Here is a 19,112-nt window from a genome sequence, read left to right on the forward strand (position 1 = left end):
AACATTCCCCCGGAAAGAACGGGATGAGTATTTTCAGAAATATGCTGAGATGTATTTTAACCAGTTTTAGTGTCTGGTTGGATTTAATAAAGAGAAAGTGTGAGGAACTTGGCTAACTTGCACAACTCCCAGATTTTGGCTTAAGAAACAGGTAACGGTCCATGCCAGAACTATTAACATCCACCAGGGCAGGCAATAAATAAGGGAGCAATTTGGGTTTAGAGGAAAGAGAAGTTGAGTTTGGATCTACTCCCATATTCCTACAGACACATTTTTAAGGCAATAGGAAATCTGCACCTGGAATTCATGAAAGAACTGAACCAGAAACTTAAGACAGGCATGGAAAAGGTTCTGGAGGGCAGATGTTAAGGTGGACGAGGGAAACCAGTTGAAGGTATGAAAAGTGAGCCTAAAATGTAGTAGGCAAACCAAGGAGAAATACGCAACGGAAACCAAGGGATGGGTGTTTTTGATTGGATAAAATATATACTTCTTTAAATGATGCCTTTGAACTGCTTCAAATATTAGAGATTTTTATTAATGTTGAGTATAAAAAACAACCTGCTAAATTAAAAGGTTAATAATGCTTCTGGATTTCAGGATTGTAACTCCCCAAAGAGAGCCAGAGATACACAAAGACTAATCACACACAATGACAAAAAGAAAGCCACAACAACCACAATAATTGCAAAAGAATCTACGCAATAGACATCATGATCTAGGTTATATTCCAATTATTTTGCTGTTAAAAAAAAAAGAAAGAAACTACTGCCTTTAAAAGCCCATATGACTATTGTGATATTGTGATTTTTTGGGTTTTTTGAGAGAGAGCTGTGCGAGTTGAGGGGCGGGGTGGGTGGCCGAGGAGGAGGAAGAGAGAATCCCAAACAGACTCCAGGCCCAGTGTGAAGCCTGACATGAGGCTTGATCTTAGGACCCCGAGATCATGACCTGAGCTGAAACCAAGAGTCAGGACCCCAGCTGGGGTCATGACCTGAGCCGAAGGCAGATGCTTAACCAACTGAGCCACCAGGCGCCCGGTGAGATGATTTATTAAGAATACATATATATATGTATGAATATATATATATATATGAATATGTACATATGTATATATATGTAAGAATATATATATATATATATTCTCCAGGTTGGTGAACACACTGGGGAGGGTGGCGTGAGAACTTAAGAGTTCCTTCCACACCTTCCCCACACCTTCCCTAAGTATGGCTTTCCTCTGACTGTTCCAAGTCACATCCTTTTATAATAAACTTTTATAATAAAGTTATACCATTTTATGGTAATCTAGTAAGTAAAATATTTCTCTGAGCTCTGTAAGCTGCTCTAGCAAATTAATCGAACCCAAGGAGAGGGCTGTTGGAACCCACAGCTGGTCAGTCAGAAGTCCAGGTTACCACCTAGACTTTTGGTTGCCATGTGAAGAGGGGGCAGACTGGTAGGATTGAAACCTTAACCTATGGGATCTGATGCTATCTCCAGGTAAATAATGCCAATATTAAGTTGACTTATAAAACACCTAGCTGATGTCATAAGGAATTGCTTAGTGCTGGAGCCGGGGGCGGGGGGTACACATTGGATCAGAAATCCCAAAACCCATACAGTTGGATCAGAATCTTAACTATACACTTCAGATATTACTAACTACCCTTTAGGTTTAAAAAATATTTATAAAGGAAATCATGCCACATAACTGAAAGACATTGAAAAGATTTAGCCAAATAATAACCAGAAACAATACAAAAGTGTGCCTGGGTAGCTCAGTGGGTTAAAGGCTCTGCCTTCGGCTCGGGTCATGATCCCAGGGTCCTGGGATCGAGCCCCGCATCAGGCTCTCTGCTCAGCAGGGAGCCTGCTTCCTCCTCTCTCTCTGCCTGCCTCTCCCCCTACTTGTGCTCTCTTCCTGTCAAATAAATAAATAAAATCTTTAAAAAAAAAAAAAAAGAATACAAAAGCAAGATACCACTACCCTTAGCAATAAAACATATGAAGCATCAGCAAGGAAAACAGAAATCCTCCATGGAGAAAAGTCCAGAACGCTAGTAAAAGAACATAAGTGAGCTAAATTAATGAAGAGGTCTTTCACAGAAGTGACAATAATCCTTAATTTAATCTATAAGTTTAATAAGAGATCAAATACCATCAGGACTTTTTAAGAAACTCCACACTTGGATGGAAGGCAACAGGTTCAACAACTTTGAAAAATGGCACACTTCCAGGTAATTATACACATTGCAAAGTCATTTTTAAAAACTGTATAGTACTCACTGAAGACAGAAAATCAAACATAAAAGGAATAGACCCTCAGAAACAATCTTACCTATGTATGGGAATCATATAAATGTATATGAAAAATCAATGAATAAAAGCTATATAGGAGATGATGTTGAAAAACTGGCTTGCCATATTAAGAAGAAAACTGAATCCCTACATTACATCATACACGCAAGAGGACGCTAGATAGTTCAAAGGCTTAATATAAAAGGTAAAATGATAAAGCTAACAGAAGACTATGGAGAAGAGAATGTAACCAAGCAATAAGACACGATTCCTTAAATAAGAGAATAGCACAAAACATCAGTGAAAAATAGCATTGATCACATCAAAATTTAAGTATTTCTTTTCAATCAGGGACACAACAAAGGTAAAGGAGGTATGAAATATTAGAGGAAGATATATATAATGTCTAAAACTGATTCTACATGTTAAGAGTCCAGTGATTACATACAACTGAGTCTACTCCAAATAGTTTCAACAGTAAGAGAGAGTTGCTACAGGGAATTTCTTATTGTACAGATTCTTGGAAGGGCTAAAGAAAAAGACTGTAGCATCTTTTTAGAACTACCCACCAAGAACCAAATTAAAACCAGGCCACCAAGGAAGTGGTTGCCTCTTCTCTGATCTCAAGTCCTGGGCTTTGAGAGCACACTCCCATTGCTAGAATTAGGAAGCCTCATGGCTGGATGTTACCTCTGCCATCAGCCCCAGACCTGTGCTCCCCCAGCCACCAGCCACACCAGGAGCAGGGACACACCATGCCCCACCATCTCAAGAAAAGAACACCTGAACGGTAGACCTCTGCTGACACAGCCCCAGAAGGATCTACAGTTCCACAGCTGTACATGTAAGTGCAAACCAAAAAAAGTTGGTCCTAGGCTTCATTTGGGTCTTCCAAATCAGGTGGAAATTCACCAAACCTAAGCCACATTTGAAACAAAACCTGCAGGGGGACTCTGAGAAGCATCACTTTTATGTTAGCCTCTAATGTAAGGAAAGAACACCAGGAGCTTAGTGACAATCCTTCATATCCGTAACACCGGTAATAAAATAATATCAAGGATTTACAAAGATAAAGAGAACCCTTGTGAATAAATACGGAAAATCAGGAAACCCTACAGAAAAAGAAAAGAGGATATCAACAGGCAATTCAGATGGGCGTTACCCAAATGGCTAAAAATAAACAAAAGTTTTCTCAAAGGCATTAGCCATCAGATGGATATAAAATAAAAAGTAAAACAAGATACTACTTTCCCTCATTGGATTTGGAAAAAATCCAAAAATTAGGTAAGTGCCAATTCACTGCATTCATAGAGTAAAAACTGGGGAAACATTCTGGAAAATAATCTGACAGCACCTAGACAAATTAAGTAAATACTTTATGGCCCAGCACCCTCACTCCTGAATAAATATCCCACAGAAGCTCTCCCACAGGCATGTTCAGCAGTGTTGCCCGTGGCTGCAGAGCAGGAGAGTCCGTCCAGGTGTTCATCGCTGTGCAAACACTTACAGTAGGAGGAACGTACAGAGCAACCACACGGCACAACCACAGGGTACACGAGTCACACACAATAAAAGGTGAACTGAACTGTGGGGGCGCCTGGGGGGCTCCGTGGGTTAAGCCTCTGCCTCCGGCTCAGGTCACGGTCTCAGGGTCCTGGGATCGAGTCCCGCATCGGGCTCTCTGCTCAGTGGGGAGCCTGCTTCCCCCTCTCTCTCTGCCTGCCTCTCTGCCTACTTGTGATCTGTCAAATAAAGAAATAAAATCGTAAAAAAAAAAAAAAAAAAAAAGGCTTAAATAAAGTTTAAAGATTACAAAGCTGGGGCGCCTGGGTGGCTCCGTGGGTTAAGCCGCTGCCTTCTGCTCAGGTCATGATCTCAGGGTCCTGGGATCGAGTCCCGCATCGGGCTCTCTGCTCAGTGGGGAGCCTGCTTCCCCGTCTCTGTCTCTGCCTGCCTCTCTGCCTACTTGTGATCTCTGTCTGTCAAATAAATAAATAAAATCTTAAAAAAAAAAAGAAAGGTGAACAGTGCCCCCTGGTGTGTACACCCCAGCAGAACCCTCACTTTCTGGAATATTATAAAGCAGTAAAGAAGCAATGAACTTGACAGATAATCACCCAGAAAAATGTATAAAGTTCTTTCCAAACCCTGCTGAGTTTTGGGGTGTTGGTTTTTTTTTAAGCAACACAAAGGGGCACCCGGTTGGCCCAACCAGTTAAACAACTGACTCCTAGTTGTGTGAGCTCAGGGTCACGGGGCTCTGTGCTCAATGAAGAGTCTGCTTAAGACTCTCTCCCCCGCTGCTCCTCCCCACGCTCTCTCAAATAAGTAAATCTTTAAAAATAAAAAACAAAAAGCAACAGAAAGAATTCCAACTCAGAATATTTGGATAAACTAAAATATATACAGAAATATTATATACTTTGCAAAACTACATACAATTTCAAGGATGTCAAACATCAAAAGCAATTCCCTACACACACACACACACTGTTCCCTACGCCCTTTGGGAGGGCAGAGTAGGAAATGAACACACAGCTATTCCCTCCTTTCAAAAGGTCACATAATGCCAATTTGCTTTTGCAAAAGATCCACATTAGTACTTATTTTCACTCACCGAAAGAAATCCAAAAAGGACTTTTTCGGTTTCTCGAAAAAAGTCAAAAAATGAAAACAGCACCGAGCCTTTCTCTTCTAGGGGGACCTTTACAGAAGCTGCGTAAGCTCCAAGCACGGAGAGTGGCGCCCGCAGCGCCTTCCCGAGGAACTACACGCAGGATGTCAGCACCACGTCTCCAGAGTAGAACAGTGTCTACGAGCATCTGTACTGTATCTTCATTTATTTCGAGCAGCCATTAGCAAGATGTATCTTAAAGTATCAGAAGAAGCCTAAAAGAGGTTGTTTTTCGAGTCTGGGAACCCTCAAAAATTTTCCCATATAAATCAATGGTAATTGTTTCTTTGCTTTGCACCATTTCCGCTTACAGAAGTTTGCATAGGAATACTGTATTTTTGGATACGGAAGGAAACCTCTACAGGGAATAAATATGGACAAAATGAAGAGTTTTGCATGGACTAATGATGGGATGTGTCATGTACCGAGGGGTATGAGTAAATGCTCTTTGTTTCTCCCCTGAAGATCAGGAACAGAGTGTCAATATCATCTAAAACTACTAGAGAAAACATGAGATGGCTGAGGAACTGAAACATTCAGGATAAGGGACACACTGAGCAACAAGGAGGGGATAAAACCATGGAGCGTTAGAATATTAATACATATATAGTAGAGATTTTAAACTTTAGCCTCAGGGCAGTAAGGAATCTCTGACATATTTCTAAACTGCACTAGCCGCCCATCTTTATATTGTTAATAGTTTACTCTCTTGTCTTGTAGAGAATTCTCAGAGAGGAGCCAGAGCCATGATAGCTAAGTGGGATGTGTCTGATGCCCAGGAGAGAGAAAGAAGCTAGAGATCGGTAACTTTAATCGGTAATAAAACCAAAAGGAAATTGGTGGCTCAACCTTAGGGATTAGCCTAAAGCTACCTAAATCTGTATGCCAGCTTTTACTATCCCAAGGCAGATGGTGGAGAAAATGATCTGTGAATTCAGAATCAAATAAGCCTCCTTACCGAAATAATCTGAATCAGAGACAGAAGTCTTCTAGGATGACTTTTTCACTTATACCGCACGTTTGGCTCAGACAACGGTCTGTCTGCAGAAATCACTGCAGTTCTTAGTCAACCTCATATGCCCACCCACAATATGCTAGATCCAACAGAGTCAACACACTTTGGGATTTTTCTAAAATTGGAAGACACAGATCAAATCCTATATCCTGAAATAAACTACCAGGATACTATCCAAACATTTTACACCCTCAAAGCCATTTAACCAAAATAGCGCTGGAAGATATAATCATCTTGCAGAACATCTTAGGTAGCTGCAAAATATAACACCTCCCATAAAGAATTTGCATACCTTATGTCTCCAAGGGGAAGTATTCGTCTATAGGTTCCAAAAGGCGTAGAGTGGAAGAGGAGAGGCCAATGATCTACAGGTACCTGGGCTAACAGATGAGTTGGAGGGGCACCTGGGTGGCTCAGTCGTTAAGCGTCTGCCTTCAGCTCAGGTCATGATCCTGAGGTTCCTTGATCAAGCCCCACGTCAGGTTCCCTACTCAGCGGGGAGCCTGCTTCTCCCTCTCCAGCTCCTCCTGCTTGTGTTCCCTCTCTCCCTATCTCTTTCTGTCAAATAAATAAATAAAAGTCTTTTAAAAAAAATTGAGTTGCAAAAGATTATCTCTGTTGTTATCCCATTGTTTTCATTACTTTTAAAAGATAAGACTTGTGGGGCACCCGGGTGGCTCAGTTGGTTAAGCGGCTGCCTTCGGCTCGGGTCATGATTCCAGGGTCCTGGGATCGAGCCCTACATCGGGCTCCCTGCTCAGCAGAGAGCCTGCTTCTCTCTTTCCCCCCTCCCTGCTGCTCTGCTTACTTGTGCTCTCTCTCTAGCTCTCTGTCAAATAAACAAATAAAATATTTAAAAAGAAAAGATAAGACTTGTATGTTAAGAGTGAAGAGACTCATTGTTTACATAACTTTCCACAGAGTATTCAAATTAATTCATTTGTAAGCCTCAAATAGCTCTATTCTATGCATTTGCTTCTTAATGGGCTTAAACTGCACTTCTTCACGGACAATAAAACAAAAGTAAAAATCCTAGGAGTTCTCAAAACCTTTTAGCCTCCGTCTCTAAGAAAGTTTTTTTAGTCAATGAAAACTTCTACACGGAATACCATAGATTAATAAAAATTATGAGTAAGCACAGTTGAGAAAATTGAAAACATACAAAAATCAATATCGTTGAACCTTGAGTATAATAATGGTTTGAACTGCATGGGTGTATACTTACACGAGGATTTTTTTGTTATAAATACAATACAGTTCCATAAATGTATTTTAACTTCCTTATTTTTTTTTTTTTTTTAAGATTCTGGGGCGCCTGGGTGGCTCAGTCGTTAAGCGTCAGCCTTCGGCTTAGGTCATGATCCTGGGGTCCTGGGATTGAGCCCTATGTCAGGCTCCCTGCTCAGCGGGGGACCTACCTCTCCCTCTCTCGCTGTGTGTCTCTGTGTCAAATAAACAAAATCTTCAAAAAAACAAGAAAACTTGCTCAGTTTGCTGTCCGTATTAGGAAGACTCCACAGACACGCTCATTACACTCCCTGCCTCATACATTGTACGACACAGCTTTCCTTCTCATAAAGCATGTCAGCCATACACCATACCTACTCATAACTTTCGTGCTCAGAAACACAAGATCCTAGATTCCCGTCAGATACTGGCCGTCCGAGCAGTCCAGATCGCACTCCCTGCAGTGTCGATCAACAATCAGTCGAAGGTAGCGAAATCCAAACACTGCTGCTCTGGCCATCCCTGACCGCCAGTGCTGTCTTTACCCCACCGCACGAATGCACCCTCCCCCAGGGGGACGGTCTTCAGCTCTAACAATAAAGAGAAACGAAACATGCAGAGCATCACCATTAGCAGAAAAGGTAACTGCTACAACGGTCCCTTCCACAGAACTCCAGGCCGGATGAGACCTGGACGAAGCAGCTTTCGTGTCTGGGCCCGGGAAACCAGGGCTCCAAGAAGAGGGAAGAAGTGACTGCCCCGGGTCTTCCAGGAAACCGGTGACATCCTCTAGAAAGGGAGACAGACTGAAAGACGTCTCCGCCTGTGCTACTGCCGCAGCAAGCTACGAGCTTCCTGCTAAACTCACTCCTTCCCCTCCCGTGTGTGCAAAGCCACAGCTTAAATGACACAGAATTCATTTCCATAGGAGCCCACTTCGTTACTGGGCACAACAAAAAACGCTTCTGCTTGAAGTATAAAAAGAAGAAACTGAGTAGTAAAACAGCAGCATTTAAAACACCGTACAGGCTTAATTTTTTCAAGAAATCATCCCATTGCCCCTGAAAATAAATAGACTATCTTCAGCCCATTGTGGCTCTGGTAGAACAGAAAATACAGCTTCGAGTAGGTTCAGGATATGTGGAAACTGACTGGATCGCAGAAGAGTGGAAGCTCTTCTATCCAATCAACACCTCCCGGGACATCCTTGGAAAGGTGGAGGACGTGCATGTTTCCCTTTCTCTCATCCACAGAGGCGCACGTGTCCGAGAGTAACAATTCGCCCGCATGGTTAGAGTCCTCTTATAGCATCCGATAACTGTCGTTGTCTGTTCATATAATGTCGATGCGGTAATACCTTGCTTTACTAAATAGCATTTCAAATTGATGAGAAGTCGTATTTGTCATATATTTATAATTTTAATATTAAAAAAAAAGCCTGGGAAAGTTTTCAGCCACTAAAATTATATCCAATAACGATCAAGCCACAAGCAGTAGTTATTTGTTTCTTCCTAATGGTCCCTTAATGCTAAATTTCAGTAACATCAGGTTATTACTTACAACACACAAGCAGGAATAAACAGAGCAATAAAATTTTCTCTATTTCCTTACTTCTTCTTTCATCGCCAACAAAATTTATAATTGGAAGCTCAATTACTGCATTCATTGCTATTTTAAAATCAACCAACAAATACAAGATGTTCTTTCAAAACAAGTTCTATCAAAGTATCATTATTTCCTCAGATTCAATCATACCTCAATAAAAATAATTAATTTCGACTGATCAAAAATGTTAGTACTTTTCCAGTATGAATTCAATAGGAAGTTACCAATAGGAAGCCTAGATACCCAACTTGCCTTTTCAAAAAAAAATGGTGGGGGGTGCCTGGGTGGCTCAGTCAGCTGAGTGTCTCTTGGTTTTATTTTTTTTAAGATTTTGTTTATTTATTTGACAGAGATCACAAGTAGGCAGAGAAGCAGGAGGTGGGGGGTGGGGGGGAAGCAGGCTCCCTGCTGAGCAGAGAGCCCGATGCAGGGCTTGATCCCAGGACCCTGGGATCAAGACCTGAGCCGAAGGCAGAGGCTTAACCCACTGAGCCACCCAGGCACCCCCCAACTCTTGGTTTTAGCTCAGGTCATGATCTCAGGGTCATGAGATGGAGCCCCACGTTGGGCTCCGTGCTCAGCGGGGGAGTCCATTGAAGATTCGCACCGCCCCACTGTTCCTCCCCCAACTCATGCTCATTCTCTCTCTAAAACACATAAGTCTTTCAAAAAAAAAAAAAAAAAAGTAGGTAAAAATTTTAAAAGTGGCAACAATTATTCATAAAAACCCAGTATGCTAAGTGTCCATCATATTCCTGGTACACCGCAGACACAGAAGAGACATTGGTAGAGGTGTTGATAGAGATTAGATGATGGACAGAAGCAGGTGAGTATCCAAGGTGGAAGGAAAAGCAGAAATAGGTGAGAAAAAAGACCAAAGGATCCCTAAACCCAAAAAGCGTTCATAGTATGATGCAGACGGTAAGTGCCGAGACACGGAAATAAATGATGCCCGTTAAGGGTCGTTCGTAAAGACACAAAAAATGAAAATGGGAATTTAAACAGCCCTTTCAGATGCTAAATCGAGAGACAAATAAGTGTGGTCCAAGAGGGTAAAAACTTCAAGGCAAAGGCACAAATCAGGAAAATGAAATGTACATTCATCAAACAGCAAACAGATTAACTTGTCTAAAGTTGAGAGATTATGCAGGAAATGGTGGGAGGTTCAGGCTGCAAAGTCAGGCCTTGCCACCAGATGCTCTGCAGAGCGAAAATCCTAAGGGTGTCTGCCTGCTGCCTCCTCTTCCCCACCCCCCCTTTAAAAAGGAGCAACTGTCCCTAATCACACAGCCACATCTCCAACGTAGGCTTTCCTTATCCAAACTCTGAAGGAAACCAACAATCACAGAAAATGATAGAAGGAAGAAAATGATGCATAAATGATTGGGAATAAAACAGTGATTAGGTACATGAATCAACCTTCTGCATACGGTTTCAGAGTTGTTTTGTTTTGTCTTAACCAATTTGGTTTTGGTCCACTTTGAGTAATGAAGTTTATTAAGGCAATAAACCAGCAGAGGAAAGCACACAGCACCAATTACATGCCTCTACCAGACAGAGCTGTAGTGGCTCCATATAAACTATTTCATTTAATTTTCACATTATTAATGTGAAATGACTCCTCTAGCTTCATATGTGTAAGAAAAAATTACTCGAGAGTCCCTTGAAAAAGCTAAGATACAAATTCATCTAGAATGACAGTAGAACAACTGCTGTACCATCATCGGACTGAATGTGTTCAGCAGTTTTTAATAGAATCAGAAGGAAACACAGCTCAAAAAGCACCTGTTCAATTTCAAATACACATTGCTTATATCCTAAGCCTAAATGCACTTAGAAGTAGGCCACTCCGCAGCTCATAAAGCAGACATTAAAACCCATCACTGGGGTACTTGACTTCAATCCAAACAGTCTTAAAGAAAACATGAGAAAGGATGTTGCAGATCAGACTAAAATGACTTAAGGGGGAGCCTGGGTGACTCAGGCGTTAAGTACAGCTCAGGTCATGATCCCAGGGTCCTGGGATGGAGCCCTGCATTGGGCTCCCTGCTCAGCAGGAAGCCTGCTTCTCCCTCTCCCACTCCCCCTACTTGTGCTCGCTCTCTCACTGTCTCTGCCAAATAAATAAAAATGAAATCTTTAAAAAATAAAATGAAGACATTTAAGAACAGTGTTTCCAGCCCTAGCTTTTGTTACCAAAATCTATTCTGATATAATTTGTTAATTTTATATTTATCCTGATAAAATAATTTGTTAATTTTAAGAAATGTCCAAATACAGGAAAAAGCAGAGCATGCATAGAAGCCCTTTTCCCGTTACAGTAAGATGCGTTATATACGCACATCAGGGATGATTTCTGACTTTCCTTCATGTATTGGACATGAACGACATCCAGTCTCTGTCACATGCTAACACTAGAAATAAGACAGCAACTGTCTTCAACAAATTCACAGTTAAATCATTTAACAAGCTATATAAGAAAACCTGTACTCCTACACTGGAGTATCTCTATGGATATAAAAATCAAGATAACCTTTAGAAAAGCCAAAATGAGAGTCATACAATCCAACTGCCAAAGCACAAGCCATTCACTAATTAGCTAGTCATTTAAAAGCTGGCTGATACACTGGATTTCATTTTGTACACGTTAACAACAGATTTGCTTATCCAAGTCCACATTCTAGATGAAGCTTTGACCAGCTTTTACTGCCCTGAGGCAAGTCACTTCACTTGTCTGAACCTTGCTTAGCTCACTGGGAAAAGAGAAATAAATAGCTTTATTTCGAGGCTGTTCTAAGGATTACAGATAATTATGTAATGCAACACAGTGGCTGGCACTCAGTAGAAGTGTAATAAATATAACTTTACATTATAATTACAGGATTTGCCAACCGATAACAAAGTGATCAGAAAAATCAAATCAGAAGTATGAGGGGTGGCGAAGAGAAAAAAGACAGCCCCGTGAATGGACTAGCGGACATCAGGAAGCAAAGACACAAACACTCGGAAACAGGAGACAGGAACCAGCAGCATGAACGCTTCCCCAATATTTTCACAGCACCTAACCACGACCTGCCTGATGATGACACTAAGCCGTTGAAAACAGATTAAACTTTGATTCCACGTGTTTAGAAAAGGACAGATCAGCGCATAACTGATTTTGGAAAGACTCCTATCAAAAGTGATTTAGCATCACAAATTTAGTATTTTACCTGTCCAAACCAACTAACCGCAAAACTCTATTAACAAGCATCTGCTAGACTTGATGGACAAAGGAAAACCTCTCAAATTTCAGAAGCCATTTTTTTCCTATGCAACATGGAAAAAGCTGCATGCCCAACAAATTAACTGAGGAAAGATTTCAGTGTGATGGCCTAAAACATCATCGGTTGGTTTTTTTTTGTTTGTTTTTTTTTTTAAGATTTCATTGTTTTATTTAACAGAAAGAGATTGGGAGAGGCAGAGGGAGAAGCAGGCTCCCCGCCGAGCAGGGAGCCCAACCCAGGGCTCGATCCCAGGACCCTGGGATCATGACCTGAGCGGAAGGCAGACACCTAACCAGCTGAGCCACCCAGGTGCCCCACATCATCAGTTTTTAACAGCCAACACAAAATAAAGTTTTGGTTTCCATCATCACTAAATGTTTTTCTATCTACCAAACAAACACAAACATGTACCACAAAGATCTCTTTCCACTTGAATTTTCTCCCTACACTTGGGAGGCACTAAAAAGGAACAACATCTGTTCCTTTCTCCAGAGCTGACAACCGTCACTCTGATTTAATAAAAGATGTTTATGGAGATTTATAGATACAATGATCACCTGCTTCAAAGGCAGCTGGCAATTAATGGAGCCAAAGACATGCAAAATTAAGGCCAAAAAAACCAATTTCCCTAAGGAGAATGCCTCTGTTCCTCAGGCCTCTGATAATATCCAAGAGGCCCATAAAACTGTAGAGGGTGGAAAAGAACCAAATGTGAAGCCAGATGACAAGAAAACAAACCGCAACAGAGAAACAGGGACGAGTGTCCTTCTGGGTTCACCAAACCACTACAAGAACAGTTTCCCTGAGAGCTGCCTAGACGGAATCTGGTTCCTCTGACCAATAACCCCTCTTCTTCCAGCCCAAGGCAGGCCGGATGCTCAACAACGAAAGGGACTGGTCTTATTAAAAACAGAACTGAAACATCTCCTAAGTGAAGACTTAAAATTCTTTATTTTTTAATAAGTAGTTTTGACTCGATGTTGTCCTTCCGTACCAAAGATTCAAAAATGAGTACGAAGCAAGGACATTCAGACTGAAATCAGTGGACCCGCTTCTATTTCTGGCTCTGCCTCTGAACCAATCACAGGGTGACCTTGAGAGAGTCATTTCTTCTCTCTACCTACCTGCATTTCCCCACCAGTTACAAGATTAGGTTAAACCTATCACTTTCTTTTAGAGAACGTGAGTGGGGAGAAAAATATATGGAAATGGCCACACAAACATCTACTGATCACTGACCAGCTAGATCCAAACATCAAAGACAAAGTCAGTGATGTCCGTATTTTTTTTTAAAGATTTTCTTTATTTATTTGACAGACAGAGATCACAAGTAGGCAGAGAGGCAGGCAGAGAGAGAGGAGGAAGCAGGCTCCCTGCTGAGCAGAGAGCTTGATGCGGGGCTCGATCCCAGGACCCTGAGACCATGACCGAAGCCGAAGGCAGAGGCTTTAACCCACTGAGCCACCCAGGCGCTCCTGATGTCCATATTAAAACAACTCACACTACACTTCTCCCCTGCGGGGTTAAAAAAAAAAAAAAAAAAAAAAAACAAAAAAAAAACTCCCTGGAGAGGCCAACAGAACACAGGTGCTTACTGAACAGGACTCCTTTAAGAGTCTGAAATTTCAAATTTGAAATACTTAGCAAATTAAAATACAATGCAAGTAACAAGCTTTTTTTTCCTCTCAGGGAAAACAAATCTTCAGCCTGTTTAGGGCCTATGATCATCAGGACTCTGATCAATCTTCCTGTGAAGTCCTCTTCCCTGACCCTGCCAAGGAAATCAGCCCCTTTACCCCTGATGCTCCCAGAGGACGGCACTGCACCTCCCCACCGTTCCTGTGTACTCAGGGAACCCTGGAGAGGCAGAACAGTGACTTAATGACCTTTGTATGTCCTGCCACTAACATACTGCCCGGTACAATGTGGATGTCCAGAATATACATATATACATTTGTTAATTTTAAGAAATGAATATATAGGGGCACCTGGGTGGCTCAGTGAGTTAAGCCTCTGCCTTCGGCTCAGGTCATGATCTTGGGGTCCTGGGATCAGGTCCCTCGTTGGGCTCTCTGCTCAGCAGGGAGCCTGCTTCGCCCCCACCCCCATGCCTGCCTCTCTGCCTACCTGTGATCTGTCAAATAAATAAATAGAATCTTAAAAAAAAAAAAAAAAGTGGGGCGCCTGGGTGGCTCAGTCGTTAAGCCTTCGGCTCAGGTCATGATCCTAGAGTCCTGGGATCGAGTCCCACATCAGGCTTCTTGCTCTGGGGGAGGCCTGCTTCTCCCTCTCCCACTCCCTCTGCTGCGTTCCCTCTCTCGCTGTGTCTCTGTCAAGTAAATAAATAAAATCTTTAAAAAATAAATAAAAATTTTTTAAAGTGTATATTCAAAGTCTAATCTATTAGAAAGAGCAACCATTAATAAATGATAATGTGAATCACGGTGACATTTTCATTTAAAAATATATATTTAGAGGGACACTCAAGCAGCTCAGTGGGTTGAGCACCTGACTCTTGGTTTCGTTCAGGGCATAATCTCAGGGTCCTGGGATGTAGCCCCAAGTCTGGGTTCTGGGCTCAGCGGGAAGTCTGCTTGAGGTTCTCTCCTCCTACCTCTCCCCCTGCACACACACTCTCTTTCAAATAAATAAATCTTTTTTAAAAAACACATACATATACATACACATTTATAAATGAATGATTCCCTAAAGAGGAAACATATGATTTCTCACCAACAGTAAATTCACAAAATTGACTCAAGAACTTTCCTGTCTTCGTCCTTCAAAATAGTCTTTCGGGGATTTGTTTTGCTTTGTTTATATTTTTATAATTTATCTACAGGGTATTAGACTATAAGCATTACTTTTAACTTAACCTACACAATAAAGGGAAGGGAGGAGAAGTTAAAAAGAGAGCGAGAGAGGGAAATGGAGCAGCAGTAAATAAATGAACAAAGTGAATAAAAAGAAGCTACTCTTAAGAATCTATAAATAGGGGGCGCCTGGGTGGCTCAGTTGGTTAAGTGACTGCCTTCGGCTCAGGTCATGATCCTGGAGTCTTAGGATCAAGTCCCACATCAGGCTCCCAGCTCCATGGGGAGTCTGCTTCTCCCTCTGTCCTCCCCTCTCATGCTGTCTCTCTCAAATAAAATAAAATAAAATAAAATAAAATAAAAAGAATCTATAAATGTAAAATAAAAGGTGATCCGTAAGTGAAAATAAAAATGTAGTAAATACAAGTAAACAACATTAATGGCAGTTAGCCAAAGTAGCTATGCCCATTGAGAAATGTCACTTAAGAAATGTTTTATAGGGAGGTGCATGGGTGGCTCAGTGGGTTAAGCCTCTGCCTTCAGCTCAGGTCATAATCCCAGGGTTCTGGGATCGAGCCCCACATGGGGTTCTCTGCTCAGCTGGAAGCCTGCTCCACCCCCGGCCTTCCACCCTCCTCCCTGCCTACTTGTGATCTCACTCTGTCAAATAATTTTTGAAAAGAAATATTTTATAGCTAACCCATTTATCAAATGGGTTAATCAAAAACTTAACAGAGGATGTTAAGCTTTTTGAATTACATTTGAAATTTTTAATCATTCAAATATTTATCACAAACCTACCAGCAATTGCATAAATTTTCATCCTTTTCTACTCCTTAAATTCTTAGACAATATTTCCTTTAATAACTAAGAGTAGAAGAGAACAGGAAACAAACCGTCGCTCTACCAGTAGGCACTTAAGGTAAGGCCTTGGGACCTATCAGCCTATAAGAAAGGATAAACTCACTGCACTACTTGCTTTTTAACCACAGTAAGTGGACCTCTTAGCTGGGCTTTCACGGTGCCCATCAGAATCTATAACAACGGCTGAAGAGAGGTGCCAGTTGGGTTACATGTCCTTTTGGTTTTCTCATCTTCACTATCTCCAAGCTATGCCCTGTTTTGACTGGACATAAAACCCAATGAAAATTATCCCTAATATTCTATTTCATTATTTATTAACTTTCTAATACCATGTGTCAGATATGGTCACATCAGCAAACAGGAATGTCCCCTTAAGTTCAGTGAGTAGCCTACCCAGATGGCTGAGCTAGAACTACATATTACATACGTACATATATACCCACACGTGTTAGAGCAGTCAGAGATCGCCTCTGGATAGCACTGGAATAAATTATTTGTTTCTTGACCCTTGTCAAAGAATCATTAACAAGTTTGTTCTTCTTAATGCTGTGGGGATCAGGACAGAAAGAGAATGATGGCTCAGCTAACTATGCCAAAAAAAAAAAAAAAAAAAGAGGGGGGGGGGTTCATCTGTCTGGTGGGACGCTGGGCATAGAGACCAGCACGTTTTGGAGAAATGGACTGAGCCCTTTTTTGAGACAACTTAGGAGAGACACAACAAAGCTGTCCTCTCTGAAAAGAAAAGAAAAAAAAAGACGAAAAAAGAAAAGAGAGGAAAGGAAAGGGAAGGGAAGGAACGGAAAAGGGGAAGGAAAGGAAAAAGAAAAGAGAGAAAAGAAAAGAAAAACAGAGATTTTACTGAGCTGGTGTGCAGGACCTGAACGGATTCCCCTAGGAAGGCAGGACTTGCCAGAAGCAGGTCTAGGCGTCTCAGCCGGAGCCGGTGACCGCGGAGGGCCCTGATTGGCAGCCACTCCGCCACGAGCGCACTCACCTGTGAACACGTTCTGGAAGCCATCAGCAGCCGCCGGGGCCCCAGACACCTTGGCGGCCTGCGCGGCGGGCGCCCCCCCACTCCCCTCCGAGGCCGCCCCGCGTTCCGGCAGGTGCGCAGAGCCCCCGGCCGGGGGCGCGCGGCTGCCCAGCTCCTCGGTCCAGTCGGCTGAGCGGCTGAGGCCGCAGGCGAGGCCGCCGTCAGCCCGGTGCTTCTTGGCTGGAGCGGCGGCCGACACCAGGGCGGCTCTGGGCCCCCGGCTCAGGGAGGGCTCCAGCCGCCTCTTGATCCTCGGGCTCTGGCTGGGGGACTGGGAGGGAGAGTGGTTGGGCGAGCTGAGCTGCCGGGTGGTGGTCTTGATGTAGCAGGGGGTGATGAGCGGGTAGGGCTTGAAGCAGCGCGGGCTGGGCGCGGGGCTGCTGGGCAGGGAGGCCGCCGCCGGGGCGCTGGGCCTGCCGGGCTCCCCCTCGGGCTCTGCCCCCGGCGCCGGGGGCCCCTCTCCCACCCCCAGGCCCCACGCCTCCCCCGGAGAGTCTCGGCGGGCATCCTCAAATGCGTCTTCCTCGCCCTCCTCGTCAGTGTCCCCAGCCCCTGGCCCGGCGGCTGCGGCCGAGCCCTCTCCCGGCGAGGACTCGGGGAACGCGAAGGCTGTGGAGGAGGGAGAGTCTGCGGCCGCGGGCTGGCCCACGGGCAGGCCGGGCTCCGCCGAGGCTCCGGGGCCGCCGGGGGGCGGGGGCTGCTCGGGCGCCCGGGGCTCGGGGACCAGGCTGCCGGGCAGGTCAGAGCGCGCAGGCACCGCCTGCTCCGTGTCCGGACTGCGAGGGGCCCCCCCGGCTGCGCTGCTGGACCCCAGCAGGTACTGGTCCAGGCCCAGGAAGGCCCCGGGCTGGGGGGAGGCGGCTGTGGAGGGCGCCGCAGGCTCCTCGGGGCCCTGGAGCAGCAGCAGCTGCTGCTGCTGTTGCTGGCGGATCGCCTGCTGAATGTCTGAAAGCAGGTCCTCCTGCTCCGTGGCCGAGTGAAAGCTGTAGATGTCCGTGTCCGAGCCCGAACTGGTCCTTTGTCCATCCTGCGTCCCCGCGGCGGTCTCCAAACCCTCCAAGACCACCCTGCCCCCACCCCCAGCCTCCGCGGGTCCATGGTCCCTCGGACGGGTTACCTCGAAGGGGTCGGCACACTCGGTGTCCGACAGGCCCGTCTCGTCTGCCGAGAGGCTGAGGTCTGGCGTCTTGGTGACCAGAGAGTGCGCGCTGTCCAGCTCCCCGGTCGGCAGGGCCTGGGGGTCCAGCACGTCCTCGCGGGAGCCGCCGCTGCTCTTCCCCTTGGACAGGTTCTTCCTGATCCGCAGGTTGGAGAACACGGAGGCTCTGGATTCCGACTTGCTCTTCTTCTTGCCCGGCTCCCCCCCGCCGCCGCCCCCTCCCCCTTTGCCGTGCTTGCCCAGCGCCTTCTTGCCCCCGCTCCCCTTCTTTGTGGCTTCCACATCCCTGGGCCCAACGGCATCCTCGGCGCCGCTTCCGCCTTCGTGCAAGGCTTCACCTGCGCTCCTCTTCAGCTTCCCGTCCTGGTTCCCCATGTCGCAACCCCGCTGCTCGGCCGAGGCGCCGCCGACACTCAGGCCATGCCGGCCCTCCTCGGCGCCCAGCCCGCACAGGGGGAGGCGCGGGGGCCGGGCAGGCGGCCGGGCGAGCCTCTGCGCGAGGAGGCCGACGCGCGTGTGGCCGGCGCTGCTCGCATCTGCCGCTTCTCCGCACAATGCGCGCCCGCGGCGGCCGTGGCGGCGGCTGCAGCGCGGCGCGAGCGGGGCTCGAACATGCTCAGTGCGGCGCTCGGAGCCAGCCAATGGCTGCGCGGAACGCAGGCCGGGCCGGGCCCCCCGATGGCCGCCGCCGCCCCCGCCGCGGTCGCCCGGCTCCTCGCCGAAGCCGCGCGCGGAAGATGCTTGCTCTGTCTCGGGCACTTTCCTCTCCGCCGCGTGCACCGAACGCGTGGCCGCCACGGGGGAAGTTCGTGGGCCGGAGGGGGCACCGCCAACTTCAAGGCTGAGGGACCTGCAAGGGGAAAAGTTAAACAAAAAAAAAAATCTTAAATGGAGAACACCTGAACCCACGTTCCAGTTTGGGGGAGCCGGAGTGTGGAGGCCCCTCCCCCATGGGCCTGCGGGGCTCCTCGACAAATATTTGTTGAATGCATGGATTGTTCTTTTAACACCTGATCATCTTGAACAGTGTTAATGGGCTCGAGCGTATGGTTTAGGGAAGGTTCCTACATCCAGTGCGGCTCTCGTGTTTGATGCAGACCTTGCATCCGTCTACGGGAGAGAACGTTAGCTGCCATTTCAAAAATTCATTTTTCAAAC

At 45.2% G+C, this 19,112-nt stretch overlaps 1 protein-coding gene across 2 annotated transcripts in view; it reads right to left on the reverse strand.

Moving 5' to 3' along the window:
- The window catches only part of FMN2 (formin 2), a 358,907-nt gene extending 340,382 nt beyond the window's left edge, over positions 1 to 18,525 (reverse strand). The window contains exon 1 of one of the 2 annotated variants that reach the window (XM_032862943.1): positions 16,757 to 18,525. In XM_032862943.1, coding sequence (XP_032718834.1) covers positions 16,757 to 18,329 — 1,573 coding nt within the window. In that variant the 5' untranslated portion in view covers positions 18,330 to 18,525. The remainder of the gene's footprint in view (positions 1 to 16,756) is intronic. The other variant, XM_032862944.1, reaches the window with a different exon arrangement.
- Between the last annotated feature and the right edge of the window lie 587 nt (positions 18,526 to 19,112).

This window comes from Lontra canadensis, unplaced genomic scaffold (assembly GCF_010015895.1).
Source record: "Lontra canadensis isolate GAN:19392208 unplaced genomic scaffold, GSC_riverotter_1.0 scaffold24, whole genome shotgun sequence".
Lineage (NCBI taxonomy): Eukaryota > Metazoa > Chordata > Mammalia > Carnivora > Mustelidae > Lontra > Lontra canadensis.